Source organism: Elephantulus edwardii, unplaced genomic scaffold (genome assembly GCF_000299155.1).
Source record: "Elephantulus edwardii isolate Elephantulus edwardi_28Jun2011 unplaced genomic scaffold, EleEdw1.0 scaffold00315, whole genome shotgun sequence".
NCBI lineage: Eukaryota > Metazoa > Chordata > Mammalia > Macroscelidea > Macroscelididae > Elephantulus > Elephantulus edwardii.
Window position 1 is genome coordinate 2,001,759 of NW_006400065.1, and position 14,710 is coordinate 2,016,468.

General features: G+C 45.4%; 1 protein-coding gene and 1 pseudogene across 1 annotated transcript; one reads left to right on the forward strand and one right to left on the reverse strand.

Moving 5' to 3' along the window:
- The first annotated feature begins 353 nt into the window (after window positions 1–353).
- Window positions 354–782, forward strand: LOC102856165 (nanos homolog 2-like). Its single transcript, XM_006901249.1, has one exon. The coding sequence runs from the start codon at window positions 354–356 to the stop codon at window positions 780–782; it is 429 nt and encodes a 142-aa protein (XP_006901311.1).
- Window positions 783–8,153: 7,371 nt separating this feature from the next.
- Window positions 8,154–14,479, reverse strand: LOC102870248 (annotated as a pseudogene).
- Between the last annotated feature and the right edge of the window lie 231 nt (window positions 14,480–14,710).

The following is a 14,710-nucleotide window of genomic DNA, read 5'->3' on the forward strand; positions in this document are numbered from 1 at the left end:
TCTATTGAACTTTGCAATTGTTACTGGGGTGAGATGCTATTTCCTAGTTGTTTTTGAGAAGGACCTTTCTGGAAGCTACAGACCCCCGTGGGGGCGGAACAGGGGCCAGAGACCAGAGCACTATCCTTCTACAGGCCTGCCTTAGGGGTTAGAAGCTGCAGGGGGTCATAGATATGGGAGTGGGCCCTTTAAATTCCAAGCTCCACCTTTGTTTAGAAGGGGCTCTGAGGAGTATAAAAGGAGGATGCGGCTCCTCTCACCCCCACACAGCACTTTTTACTCTTTTCCGGACTCGCACCCTCCTCTTGGGCTCTTGCCAGCACCTCTCGCAATCTCTCCCGACCTGTGGTGCCATGCAGTCACCTCCCTTCGACATGTGGAAGGACTATTTTAACCTGAACCAGGTAGTGCTGGAGCTGATCCAGAGTAACAAGCAGAAGCTGAAGGTCCAGGCAGCGGGAGAGGCAAATCCTGGGCCACTGAGAGGGTGGAATGAGGGTTCCGGGTCCAGCGGGGCGAGCGGGTCCAATGGGGCCAGCGGGGTCGGCATGTGTAACTTCTGCAAACACAACGGTGAGTCTCGAAACGTCTACGCGTCGCACCTGCTGAAGACACCGGAGGGCGTGGTGCTGTGTCCCATCCTGAGGCACTACGTGTGTCCCCTGTGTGGGGCCACGGGGGACCAGGCGCACACGCTCAAGTACTGCCCGCTCAACGAGGGCCATCAGTCCCTCTACCACCGCAGTGGACGCAACTCCGCTGGCCGCAAGATCAGGCGCTGACCGTGAGTTATCCAGTCTGCACCCCTCATGCCCTCCCGGGACTCTCCTTGCCCTTTGGGGTATCTGCCTCCTAGAGAGCTCATCTCTGATGAATGGGTTTGTAGGGATCTAAGGGGAGCCAGGCCCGCCCTGGCCCGTTGGACACTTTAGCCCTGAGACTGCTACCGGACTAGAGTCAATACTCTCAAGGTTATGGATGTCCTGAGTGTCCAGCTTCTAAGTTCATGGACATCTTCAAAGGTCATCTTCCAAATTCATGGACATCCTTAAAGGGCCAACTATCAAGCCCACTGATGTCCCCAATTTTCCTCTTCTATGTTCATGGACATTCTCAATATCTATCTTCCAGGCTCGTGAATGCCCTGCTCTTGGATGGTTTATCCTCAGGGATCCATTCTTTGTGGGATTCTTGGATCCTTGGAGCTGGAGGCCTCCACTGTGCTGGCTCCGGGCAGCCTTCACCATTTGAGGACAGTGACCAAGCCTGAGCCGCAATCTTCAGCCCACGGGCCTCAGGATGGGATCCTCACTTGAGACCTACCTGCCTTCTCCACCTTCTTCAGCACCTGAATACCCACCACTTCCTGGGGGACCCCGCTGGATCGTTAGTTCCCCTTCAGGAGACCATGGACTTGGGGGGGTGGGAGTGGCTGCAGGGACAGACGTTCATGGCAGCCGTGTCCTGGGATAGCAGGCCCATGGCTTTCTCCTCCTCTGGTTGTTGTTCTTCTCATTGTTGGGCCTCCTTCACCCTCCTGTATCCTCAACTCCAAGTCACCAGGAATCCTTTCTTCCAGAGAGAGGACCGATTTTCCACTGCCTCCTTCCACTCCCTTTATTATTGTCAGATGATGATGATGATGATTACTAGTATTATTATTATTATCTTCCACCCCCATCACCCCCAGTTTATTATCGTCAACCAATAGTTAAGGCAGAGATGCTCTGGCATGAAGAGGGTTCTAATGCCCCATGGGCATGATAGCTGCCTTGGTGTTTTGTTTTAGGGGCAAAGAAGAGCCGTGGTCGTGGTTTTAAGTTGTAGCTTTTAAGTTGTGGGTTTGGACTCAGATCTGCCCTCCCCCCACCTGCTGTACTGGGCTCTGGTCATTAAAAGGCGTTTCTTGTTTTTCTATTTGTGTGCGAGGTGTTTTTGCCTTCTCATGAGGTCCCTCCCTGGAGACAACCTGGGGGGCCACTGGGGGTGTTGTATTTCCCCACATGTTGGGAGGCTGGGCAGGGAGGGGTTCTGGGCTTCTCTCAAAATTTGTCTCAGGGAGTTCTGGTAGCCTTGTGGCAAGAATCTGCAATCACAGAGGTACGAGGTTCTAATCCACCAGGTGCTCTGCTGGAGGAGGAGGGGCAATCTCCTCCTGTACCAGTCAGATCCCGTTTGACGGTACACACACACACACACACACACACACACACACACACACATAAAATTTAAAAACCAAAAAAATAAAACAAACAGCTTTTGTCTCCATACTCCTCCAACCTGAATCCCCAGTGGATGGGTCTCTGAATTCCCTCTAATCTATGCCTGAACCCCAGATTCTCCTTTTAGTCCCTCGTTGGGCTCTGTCCCAGATTCCTCTACCTCTCTGGGAGACCACACGTCTTCCAGGATAGAGCTTAGTTTTTATTTATTTTTAAAATGTTTTCGTGTGTGTGTGTGTGTGTGTGTGTGTGTGTGTGTGTGTGTACTATCAAATTGGATCTGAGTGGCACAGGATTGCCCCTCCTTCTCCAGCGGAGCATCTTGGAGCATCTGGTAGATTTGATCCATGGGCCTTCAGGATTGCAGTGCATCTTCTTGCCACTAGGCCACTAGAGCTCCCTCTTAAACATTTTTTTTTCACTGTTCAGGATTTTCTTCCCTCACCAGTGAACTTAGGTTTTAAACTTTGAGGTTCCCTAGGGCCCACTGGGAAGGTCATGAAAAGTACAGTCCCCACCCCAAAGAAATGCTCAAATGCACACAAATATTTATTGAATACTTACCGTGCGATGAGCACTGTTATAGGAAAGGAGAGGACATATAATACAATGAATGAAGGAATGAATGAAGCTGCTTTTGTGTTAGACTCACTGTGACCTCATGAGTGTGTCAGAATAGATGTCTACTCGGCTTTGATGGGCTGTGACTATATGGAAATAATTCCCAGGCTTTGGGGCAGACTTGAACTGCAAACCTTTTGGTTAACAGCTGAGTGAATTAGCTGTTTGTGCCACACAAGGGACTGCAAATAAATAAGTAATATAATGGCAGGTAGAACTCTGGTGGCCCAAGGGATAAAGAGTTGCACTATCAACCCAGAGGCAGGCGGTTTGAATCCACCAGCTGCTCCAGAGGAGAAAGATGGGCAATTTCCTCCTGTGTGGTTTACTGCCTCTGAAAACTCAATGTCAGGTAGGCTAGTTAATAGGAATGGGAAGAGAAGGAGAGGGGGAATAAAAAGAATAGGTAAATTCGGAGAAGAGCTTGATCAATATTACAATTCATCAGTCACATTTGATCAGTTGTTATGAAACAAAATGTGTATGAGTGAGTGAATGAAAAACCAGTTTGAGTTGTAAACGTTTAACTAAAAAATAAGATTGTTGCGGTTATGTGCTGTTGAGTCAAAAACAGATTTCACAGTAGGAGGCTCTGTTTGTGTTTTTAAGGGCATGGATAGATGAAAAGGTAGGTTGGGTTGGTTTGTTTTTTTTTTCTGGGGACATATTTTTTTTCTAGTTATCCTTTTATTTTTTTCAGCAATTGTTTGTGTAGTATTTGTTCTTTTTTAAATTTATTATTAATTTCAATGAAAATTTACAAAGACTTTGGATTTCCAATCATTCATTGTTGCAGTTTTCTCCCCTCCCAAGCCTCCCCCTAGCACACTATGCTCTTGGAAAAGTAAAAAAAAATCCTTTCATTGTTTTACAATCTCTCCCCCCAGGTCCACTCCACGATGCAGCCTTCACCCTGCACTCCTGTCATGACAAAAATACCTAATCACATATCCCTTTTAAACAATTTTCTTCCTCATCTGTTTCAATGCAGTATACATTATTGAACCCATCTTTCTCAGTCTGCCCCAAACCCCGAGGTCAGTCCTATTTTTCACCAATGGCACCATGCAGTTATTTGTCCTTTTGTGACTGAGATACTTCACTCAGCATAATGTCCTCCAGGATCACCCATTTTGAATAATACTGCATGAGTTCTTTGGTTTTCAATGCGGCGTAGTATTCTGTTGTGTGAATATACCACAGCTTCTCTATCCACTCGTTTGTTGATGGGCACTTAGGTTGTTTCTAACTCTTTGCTATTGTGAACAAAGGCGCAATAAACATGGGTGTGCATATATCTGCTTGGATGTCAGTTATGATCTCTTTGGGGTATATTCCAGTAGTGGAATTGCTGGGTCAAATGGGGGAGATGGTATTTAAAGTCAAGTGCAGATGATAAGAAGCTGTCAGAATTGTCAGAGAGGAGGGTGTTCCTTGCAGAGGGAAATGTACATTCAAAGGCCCACAGGTTGGGACAAAGGTGTGTTTGCAGAACAAAACACAACCTTAGGCAGAGGGAAAGAGCCGATCAGAGAGGCAGGTGGGATGAACGCAGTGTTCGGGGCCTTGCAGACCTTGTTGAGAGCTTGACCTTTTCCCGCTCATTCTCAGATGCCGAAATCCATGTCCAAATCCGCGGTTAAGAATCTCCGCCTACAAGTCCCAAGAATGCAGCTCTGCTCACAGCGGAGACATCCGAAAGAAACAAACAAGGAGCCTGGACCTTTGCAGCCCATAGTTCACACAGCAGAGCCGGCTGGGCGCTGAGACTTAGCTTCCAAGACCTTAGAAAACTCACGCATGGGGAGCTCTGGTGGCCTAGTGGCAAGAAGCTGTACTGCAATCCCAGAGGTATATGGTTCAAATCCACCAGATGCTCTGCTGGAGAAGGAGGGCCAATTTCCTCCTGTACCAGTCAGGTCTGAATTGATGGTACATGCAACAAAATATAATAAGGTAACTTTTTTTTTAAAAAAAAAAAGCTCATGTGCACACGTTCTGAGCTCTGAGCACCTCCTTTTATGACTGTTATTTGGTTGAATTCTGAGACTAGAGGGGAACCCTGGTGGCTGAGTAGTAAGGAATTGCGCTGCCAACCCAAAACCAAACCCACCAGATGCTCTGCAGAAGAAAGATGGGCCACCTCTTCTTGTGTGACTCGCTGCCTCTGAAAACCCACTGGCTATGGGTCAGCTTCGATTTGATGGTAACACAACCCCCAAAAACCCAACAAAAGAAAAACCAACACAAAACCAACAAAACCCCAACTGAGATCGGATGGGACTGAACTTGCTCCAACATCTACAACAAAATCTAAACAAAATACACCTAAGTGAATAATTTAGGAGAAGAGGTGACTCCTTACATTTATTTATTGAAATAACTTTTTTTGCGTTTTTTTTTTTTAATTTATAGAACAAACTCCATTCCTGTTGAACCACTTCTACTCAGTTTGTTTCATGACCTTGGTTGCATTTTACCCATTGAGGCAACCTTCTCATTATTTCCTTTCTGGTTGTTCTGTTTCTGGTAGTTTAGTTGCCCTGACTCATTACCTTTTCTCATCTTTGTTTGCAATGTTGACATGAGTAAACAGCACCTGGAGATGATTTTTTTTTAAATGACTGAGGCATTCAGGAGTGCTGTTTATTCTATCAATCAATCTATTAATTTGAGAAAAGATAAATGTGTAGAATAGTTTGGTTCAGGGTGAGTCTCAGGGAGTCCTCCAGTCTCAATAGGTCCAGTAAGTCTGAACTTTTTAAGAATTTGAGTTCAAGTCCACCTTTGGCTTGGGTTTGTGGTTGTTGTTGTGTACCATCTGATTGACTAAGACTCAGTGATGGTGGACAATAGCTCTAAATCCTGCCCTTTCTTGAACCAGTCTCACTGTTTCTGGCATACCTACTCCCATTATTCCTGTAACTGTGTTGATCTATCACATCCATTGTCTTTCCTTCTTGTGTTGTCCCTCTACTCTTCCAAGCATGATGTTCTCCTCCAAGGCCTGGTCCCTCCTTGCAACATGCCCCAAATAGGTTAGATGCAGCCTCAAAATCCTGGCCTCCAAGGGACAGCTGGTTTTCACTCTCTCTAGGACAGACCTGCTAGTTCTCTTGACAGTCCATAGTGTATGTTCAATATTCTTCTCCAGCACCAAATCTCAAGACATCAATTCTTCTTCTGTCACACTTAGTCATTGTCCAGCTTTCTGATGTGTAGCCAGTAATTATGAAGACTGTGTCCTGGATTAGGTGCACCTTAGTCTCTAGACTGGCATTGTTGCCCTTTAGGTGCCATCAATTCAGTTCCAACGCATAGTGACCCTAGGAACAAGAGGATAAAACCTTGCCTGATCTTATACCGTCCTCACAATTGCTGCCATGCCTCAGCCCATTTGTTAAAACCACCATGTCAACACACCGTCTGGGTGAGAGGCTGCCTCTTTTCCCTGACCCTCTGCTTTATCAAGCACAATTTCCTTTTCCAGAGACTGGCTCCTCCCCACAACAAGCCCGAAGGATGTGGTTTTAATAGAAGAATTGCATTGGGAAAGTCAGCTGTGAGGGCCCTCTCAAGAATACTGAAGAGCAACGATGTCAGGCTGGAGACTAAGGTGTGCCTGATCCGGGCTATAGTCTTTGCAATTACGTGCTATGCATCAGTGTTGGGCAGTGAATAGGGTTGATAGAAGGAGAATTGATGCCTTTGAGCTGTGGTGCTGGAGAAGAATGTTGAATATACCATGGACTGCTAGGAGAACAAACAGGTTTGTCCTGGAGAAGGTGAAGCCGGAATGCTCCTTGGAGTCAAGGATTCTGAAGTTTCATCTGACATACTTTGGGCATGTTGCAAGGAGGGACTTGGTCCTTGGGGAAGGACATCATGTTTGGCAGAGTGGAGGGGCAGCGAAGGAGAGGAAGACCTTCGATGAGATGGATCGATTCTGTGACTGGAGTGGTGGGAATAAGTGCATTTGAGATGGCGAGGTTGGCACAGGATAGAACGGCATTTAGAGCTCTTGTATGTAGGGTTGCTTTGAGTCGCAAGCAACTCGATGGCACATAACAACAACAACAACAACAACAACAAAGTCTGCATCAGACAGGTATCAAATCATCTTGCAGTCCAGGTGATGGAAGAGTTTCACTGGTCCTGGTGGCACAGTGGTTAAAATGCTTGGCTGCTAATAACGAAAAGGTCAACTCCTTGAGTCCACCAGCGACTCTGAAGGAGGAAGATGTGGCATCTGCTTCCATAAAGATTAAAAACCACGATAATAAAAAAACAACAAACCTATTGCTGTCAAGCTGATTCTTATTCAGAGCAACCATGGCTGTAAGCCTTCATTTGAGCAGATTGCCACATCTTTCTCTCAAAGGAGAAAGTGGGTTCGAGCCTCTGATCTGGTTAAACTTAACAGTAGTGAATGCAGAGTGCTCTAACTATTAAGCCCTGAGAGCTTCTTTCTTAAAGATTGTTGTTGTTGTGTTTTATTAACACATAGCTGACCCCCCAGTGGGTTTTCAGAGGCAGTTATTTCCCTGGGAGATTGTTCATCTTTCTCCCACCTTCAGGATTGCAGTGCAGCTTCTTACCACTAGGTCACCAGAGCTCCCTTCTGTAAAGATTGTTGTTGTTCTGTGCCGTTGAGTCGCATGTAACTCATAGTGACCCTATGTACAGCAGCTCTGAAGCCTTGTGCTATCCTGAGCCAGTCTTACTGACTCCAGCACATCTACCCCCATTGCCCTAGTTACAGTAGTATCAATCCATCTCTTCCAGGGTCTTCTTCTCCTGTGTTTTCTCTACACTCTTCTGAGCATGATGTCCTTCTCCAAGGATTGGTCTCTCCTGACCACATGCCCAAAGTATGTCAGACGGAGCTTCAAAATTCTAGCCTTTAAGGAGAAGCTTGGTTTCAGTCTCTCCAAGACAGACCAATTTGTTTTCTTGGCAGTCCATATGTTCAAGGCTTCTTCAGCACCACAACTCAAAGACATAAAATTCTTCTTCTTGTAGATGTTCATTGAAATGAAAAGTAAACAAACTAAATTAAAAAAATTCTTCTTCTATCATCCTTAGTCATTATCCAGCTCTCTGATGAATAGCAAGTAACTGCAAAGACCATGGACTAGATCAGGTGCACCTTAGTCTCTAGACTAACACTGTTGCTTCTCAGTACTCTGGAAAGGTCCTTGACAGTAGATTTACTGAATGCACCTTGGAAACCCTTTGGAGCAGATCCATTCTGTTCTCTAGGGTCACTATGAGTCAGAATTGACTTGATGGCTGTGGGTTTGGGTTTGGTCACGTGAGGACAGCCTTTATGGCAAGGACAAGGGGGTGGTGTAGGGTTCGGGGCTAGCAGCAGGACCTCTAGATCCAGAAAAATGATAGAGGCAAAGATGGTCAAAGTTCTTTCCACATACCTTGGGCGTATTGTTAGGAGAGGTCAGTCCTAAGAAAAAGAGGGTCAGAGGAAGAGAGGAAGACCCTCAATGAGATGGATTCACACAGGGGCTAAAATATGAGTTTAAATAGATCAGAGACTGTGAAGATGGTGAAGGATTGGAGGAGATTTAGATCTGTTGTTCATAATATTGCTAAGAGTTGACTTGATAGTGCCTAACAATTCTATAATGTGGAAGCTATGCAAAGGTTTTCCACAATCTGATAAACCAAGTAGTGAAAGGATTAAGAATGCACTGCAATACCTCTTAATCCCATCACAGCCTGATGTGTTATAAGGAGAGTCTCCCCAGAGTGTAGCCTATAATATGTTTTCTTTCACAAGAGTTAAAGGGGAAAAGACAGTAAATCCAGAGAGAATGACTGCCAGGTAGGAGTTGCCAGGAGTGGAGTGTGTCCTTTTGGATTCAGGTCTCTGTGTCAGGAAGCTCCCTGAGACCATGGCATGCCAAGACACAGAAACATCTCCAAGAAATGTTGTTGGGTGTACAGATGCTGATGGGAACAAGGTTTTTTTCTCCACAACCAACACATACAACCTTGGGGGGAGGATGTTCCTTGAAGCAGACATTCTGAATTTGCACTTTTAGCCTCCCAAACTGTAAGAGAATAAAGTTCTGTTTGTTAAAATAGCCCACTTGTTAGTGAGCTCTTGTAGCCTAGTGGTAAAGAGTTGTGCTGCGAACCTCAAGGCATTTGGTTTGAATCCTGCTGGATGGCCAGCTATGAGTTGGCTCACAATCAAGAACACACAACACTGTCCACTTGTGGTACCTCTGTTACAGCAGCACTAGAGAACTAAGACAGATACCAAGATTCAGACGAGGACAGAAAAATATCAAGCATAATTCAGTCTTGCTCTTATCCTATAAATTTTAATGAGCCAGTGCATAAATGATTCAGCCAAGTTCCATTTTGTATCTAGGTTAAAAAATCACTCTACATTCAGATCCAGTCTCACTCTTGAACTTTGATCAATGTTTTTGATTTTGAAGGGATGAGGTCATTCATCCCCCAGACAGATGAAGTTGTAGGAGCTGAAGGCAGTAAGAGAAGTTACAGAATTGTCTCCTGGCCTCTCTGTCTCTTTAAGGAGCAAAGTGGGCCGGGAGGGGCCACTGGAGACTTCTGTTCAGGGACTTTTAAGAGTCAGGTATCATTTTGCTGGACCTGGACCCTTTAGAAGAAACCAGAACAAGAGACAGAGCAGAGAAATAAACTGAAGAACACTTCCTACCTCTCTCCTTCCTTGTTGATTCCTTTTTGCACATGCAAGGAATCTCAAATAAGAAATTAACATCTGCCGCTACTGAGTCCATTCTTACTCTTAATGATAGAGTACCATTGCCATTTAGGGATTCCAAGGCTGTAAATCTTTATGGGAGCAGACTGCCACATCTCTCACCCTACTAGCAGCTGGTGGGTTTGAACTACTAATCTTTTTATTAGCAGCCTATGGTTTAACCCAGAGCGCCACTGGGGACATAGTTGTAAGGACTGAAAAAAAGCTTTGTAACCTAAGCCACCAGGCCAAATGTCAAAGTGTTGGGCCTGCAAGCAAGTCTGAGATGCTGCCCTGACTCAGCAATTGTATCCTATTGCCCATCTGAATTGCAACCTGTTAATTTCCCTGGTAAATCTCATAGTGGTGACTATAGTTCTATGAAGTCTGTGTGGAAAGAATACTGAATGACCCATGGACTGCCAAAAGAGAGACTGTTCCTGAGACCGGGACCTCACGCTTGGAAATGTGGAGGGGCAGAGAAGGAGAGAAAGACCTTCAACCAGGTGGATTGACACAGTGACAGCAATGGACTCAAGTGTGTCAGAGATTGTGAGGATGGCACAGGATAGGACAGGGTTCAGGTCTGTTGTTCATAGGGTCGCTATGAGTCATGCTCCACTCGACAGCATCTAACAACAGCAATAAGAAGAAAACAAGCAGTACAATTGGTGTTGGAATTGGTAGAAGTAGTTGTGGGAGTGTGGAGGTGATGCCTGACCTTATGGGAGTTAGTTTCGTGTTGTGGATGTTGCTAATGGGAACTTGTCTCTTTTGTGAATTTAAAACTTGGCTGTCTTCATCTTGCTCTCACTCTTTTTTACACCATCTTTTTTTTTTTAAGTAAAAAGTAAGGGAGTTCTGGTGGCCTAACGGCAAGAAGCTGCACTGCAATCCCAGAGTTACATGGTTTGAATCTACCAGATTCTCTGCTGGGGAAGGAGGGGCAATCTCCTCCTGTACCAGTCAGATCTGATTTGACGGTACACACACAAAAATAATAAAATAAAATAAAAAACTTAAAGAAAAAGTAAAAAGTATCTTAGCTTCCTTGCTAACCATCACACACACACACACACACACACACACACACACACACACAGAGATAAGACACTTTCCTAGTATCCTCAGGTGGTTCTTGTTAGGTGATGCTGAGTTGCAAAGAGATTCTATGCACAACAGAAAGAAATCCTGCTGGATCCTGCCCCACTCTCACAATTGTTGCCAAGTTGGAGCCTATTAGTGTCCCACTGTATCAATTCATTTCATTGAAGATTCTCTCTCTCTTTCTTAAATTATTCTATTTTATTATTTTGTGTGTGTGTGTGTGTGTGTGTGTGTGTGTGTGTACCGTTAAATTGGATCTGACTGGTACAGGAGGAGACTGCCCCTCTTTGTCCAGCAGAGCATCTGGTGGATTTGAACCACGTACCTCTGGGATTGCAGTGCAGTTTCTTACCACTAGATCACCATCTCTCTCTCTCTCTCTCTTTCTCCTTCCCCTCCCTCCCTCCCTTTCTTTTTTTTTTCTTCCTTTCTTCTTTTTCTTTCATTAAATAACTTTTTGGAGCAAAAGTTTACAAAGTAAACTGGCTTTCCATTCAACCATTCATATGCATTCTACTTTATAACATTAATTAAAATCCTCACAATGGAACCACACTCTTCTCACTTCCTTTCGAGATTCTAGTATTCTATATCCCCTCCTTTCTTCTGAGCTTCATTCCTGAAAAAAAATGGTGCCCTTTTGATCTTTTACTGTTGATTGTTCTAAGGACCGAAAGTTTTCCTCTTTTTTTCCTTTCTCACTCTTCATTTTACCAAGTATGATGTTCTTTTCCCACCTGGTGACATGCCCAAAGTATTAATACGTGAGACAAAGACTTGCTCACCTAGCTTTCTGAGGAGCATTCTGGCTGGTTTTACTTTTAGATTTGGGAAAAAGCCCAACATTTTAACCAGAACATTGCAGAGCTGGGTGATCTGGCTTCAGCCATTTCCTCAGTCCCATCTCTCTCTCTCTCTCCTTCCCATTCTTTCCCTTCCCTTCCTTTCCTGTTCCCTTCTCCCCCCTTCCCAATTGCATTTGCTCAATCTATGCAGTAGACCCTCAATGAGATGAATTGACACAGTGATGACTCCAATGGGCTCTAACACAAAAGAGATCTTGAGAACGGGGCAGAGTGGTCAAGTCTCACACACATTGTTCAAAAGGACACTAGGAGGCATAGTTGACTCAAGAGCACCAACAACAGCAGCATGCCTGCAATTGCTTGGGAAAGTAGAATGTCAGTGAAAGAGAAGAAGACCCTCAACAAGGTGGATTGACACAGGGAATGTCACAATGGGCTTGAGAATGGCAACCATTATGTGGATGGTCCAGGGCAGGGTAAGGGTTTGATCTGCATTTTGGAGTAATAGTCGATTCAACAGCAGCTCTTAGCAACATCGCCTGCAATCTTTTCTCCAGGACTCAATTATTTTCATGTCCTCCCCCTCCCTATGCCTTTGAGTTGTGATGCTGGAGAAGAGTCTTGAACATACCATGGACTGCCAAGAAAACAAATAGGTCTGTCTTGGAGAGCCTGAAACCAAGTTTGTTCTCAGAGGCTAGGATTTTGAAGGTCTGTCTCACATGCTTTGGGCACGTGGCCAGGATGGACTGGTCCCTGGAGAAGGACTTCATGCTCAGAAGGGTGGAGGGAAAATAGGGAATAGGAAGACCCCGGATGAGATGGATTGACATGGTAACTTGGGCAACAGAGGTAGATGTGTCAGAGTCAGTGAGACTGGCTCAGGACAGGGCAGGCTTCAGAGTAGCAGGCAATTTGAGGGCACACGATGCCAACTACGACCCCTCCCTGCAACTTAAACTGAGAAATTGTGTTCACACTTTAATACACCCATGTATGGAATACGCTTGATCATTAATTAAAAGGTTGGCTGTTCAAACCCACCCACAGCCACCTGGAAGGAGGCCCGGAAGTCTCTGTTTATGAAAAGTCAGAGCCTTGAAAATCTGGGTAGTTAGTTTTAGTCTGTACACAGGAATCAGGACTCTGAAATCCACAAAAAACAGCTGAAGTGAAAGTTTTTCAAAATACTAAAGAAAAGATCTTGTTTTATTAGAGGCTTTTGTGTGGAGGCAACTCACAGTAACCTTTTATAAAGAGAGAATATCCGGTCCTCCCCCTCCCTCACCAGCTATTTGAGCTTATTGTATCCACTGTATCAATTCATCCTGCTGAGTCCCTCCCATCTGTTTTTCTGGTGGACCCCCTGCTTTACCAAACCTAACACCTGGCCCTTCCAGATCAAAACATGATAAAAAAAAAGAGCTAAAATCTTGGTCTCTGTTGCCCATAGAGTTAGCATGGGCTGAATTGAAAAAGAACACCAGGCCTTTGTCTTAGTCTGAAAACTCTGCTGAAACCTGTCCTCCAAATGTGACTTGGCTGGTATTTGAAACACAGTTTGCACAGCTTCCAGCATCATTGCAACATCTCTCAGTGACAAACTGACAGGTGCTGCTCTTTTTAAACTGTTGTTGTTAGAAGGGGTTAAGTTGATTGTTGTTGTTGATTACCTTTGAGTTGAGCACGACTCACAGCGACCCTATAAACAAAAGGCCTGAAGCCTCTCTACAACTATTCACATTTATCAAAGTTCATAGAGTTTCTGGAGGCATGTTCTTCAGTAAGTGGATGCCAGTCCTGCTTCCAAGCCTGTCCTAGGATGTTATTGTTGTTATGTGCCTTTGAGTCACCTGCGAGGTATAGCGACCCTATCTATGTACAGCCGCTCTGACCCCTTCCCTGTTCTGAGCCAGTCTCACTAGTTCCAACACACCAACTCCCATCAACCCAGTTACTGTATCAATCCATCTCCTCCGGGGTCTTCCTCTCCGCACTGTCTGTCTACCCTTCTGAACCTGACGTCCTCATCAAGGACCCATCTCTCCTGGCCACCTGCCCAAAATAAGTGAGGTGGAACTTCAAAATCCTAGCCTCCAGTGAGAGACTTGGTTCCACTCTCTCTAAGACAGACTTATTTGTTTTCCTTCTTTTTTTTTTAGAACTTAAATCACTTTATTTGTTAAAGAAAATCCACTATGTGATGGCCACAGCTGGAGCCTGAGTTCTCTGCACAGAGACTCTGGTGTGAGTCTTTACAAGATGATCCTTGAATTCCTGGTAGGGAGACTTGGTGAACTGTCTCTTTCCAGAGATCTGCAGTCAAATAGCTGTAGGTCTTGGAGATGGCATCAAAGGTGGCCTTGGAAAAGTTGCCCAGGGTAGCTGTGCAGCCCCTGGCTGAGGTGTAACAGTCATCAATTTCAGCCATCATCAACAGCTTCTTGGGCACTGGGGCTGAGAAGATTCCAGTGCCTCGAGGTGCAGGGATCAGACACACCAACACATAGCCACAGTGCCCAGTCACCTTGCAGGGAATGGTGTGAGGCTTGCCAATCTTGTTCCCCCAGTAGCCACGTGGCACAGGGACAATGGAGAGCTTGGCTAGGATGATGGCCCCACAGATGGCAGTAGCCACCTCCTTGGAGCACTTGATGCCCAAGTCAACATGGCCATTATAGTCTCCGATGGTGACAAAGGCCTTGAACCTGGTCCGCTGGCCAGCACATGTCTGCTTCTGCGCTGGCATGATTTTCAAGACCGTACCCTTGAGGGACATCCCAGGAAAAAGTCAGTGATCTCAGACTCCTTGATGGGCAGGGAGAAGAGATAACTCTCCTCCAATGATTTTTTTCTTCATATCTTTCACCAGGCGGCCCAGTTTGGTGACCGAAGCCTCCTAGGAAACCACCGCGGGCTCCCATCCCAGGACCCCCAGGACCTCCCGCTGCATCGGGGTCATCCACCATTTGGTGTTTTCTCAGAGAAGAAGCCTTATTTGTTTTCTTGGCAGTCCATATTATGTTCAGGACTCTTCTCCAGCACCACAACTCAAAATCATCTATTCTTCTTCTGTCATCCTTAGTCATTGTCTAACTCTCTGAAGCATAACAAGTAATTGAGAAGACCCTGGCCTGGATTAGTGGCACCTTTGTATCTAGACTGACATCGTTGCTCTTCAGCACTCTGAAAGACCCCTG

Coding starts and splice junctions, on each gene's coding strand:
- LOC102856165 (XM_006901249.1), top strand. CDS start 354: ATGCAGTCACCTCCCTTCGACATGTGGAAGGACTATTTTAACCTGAAC.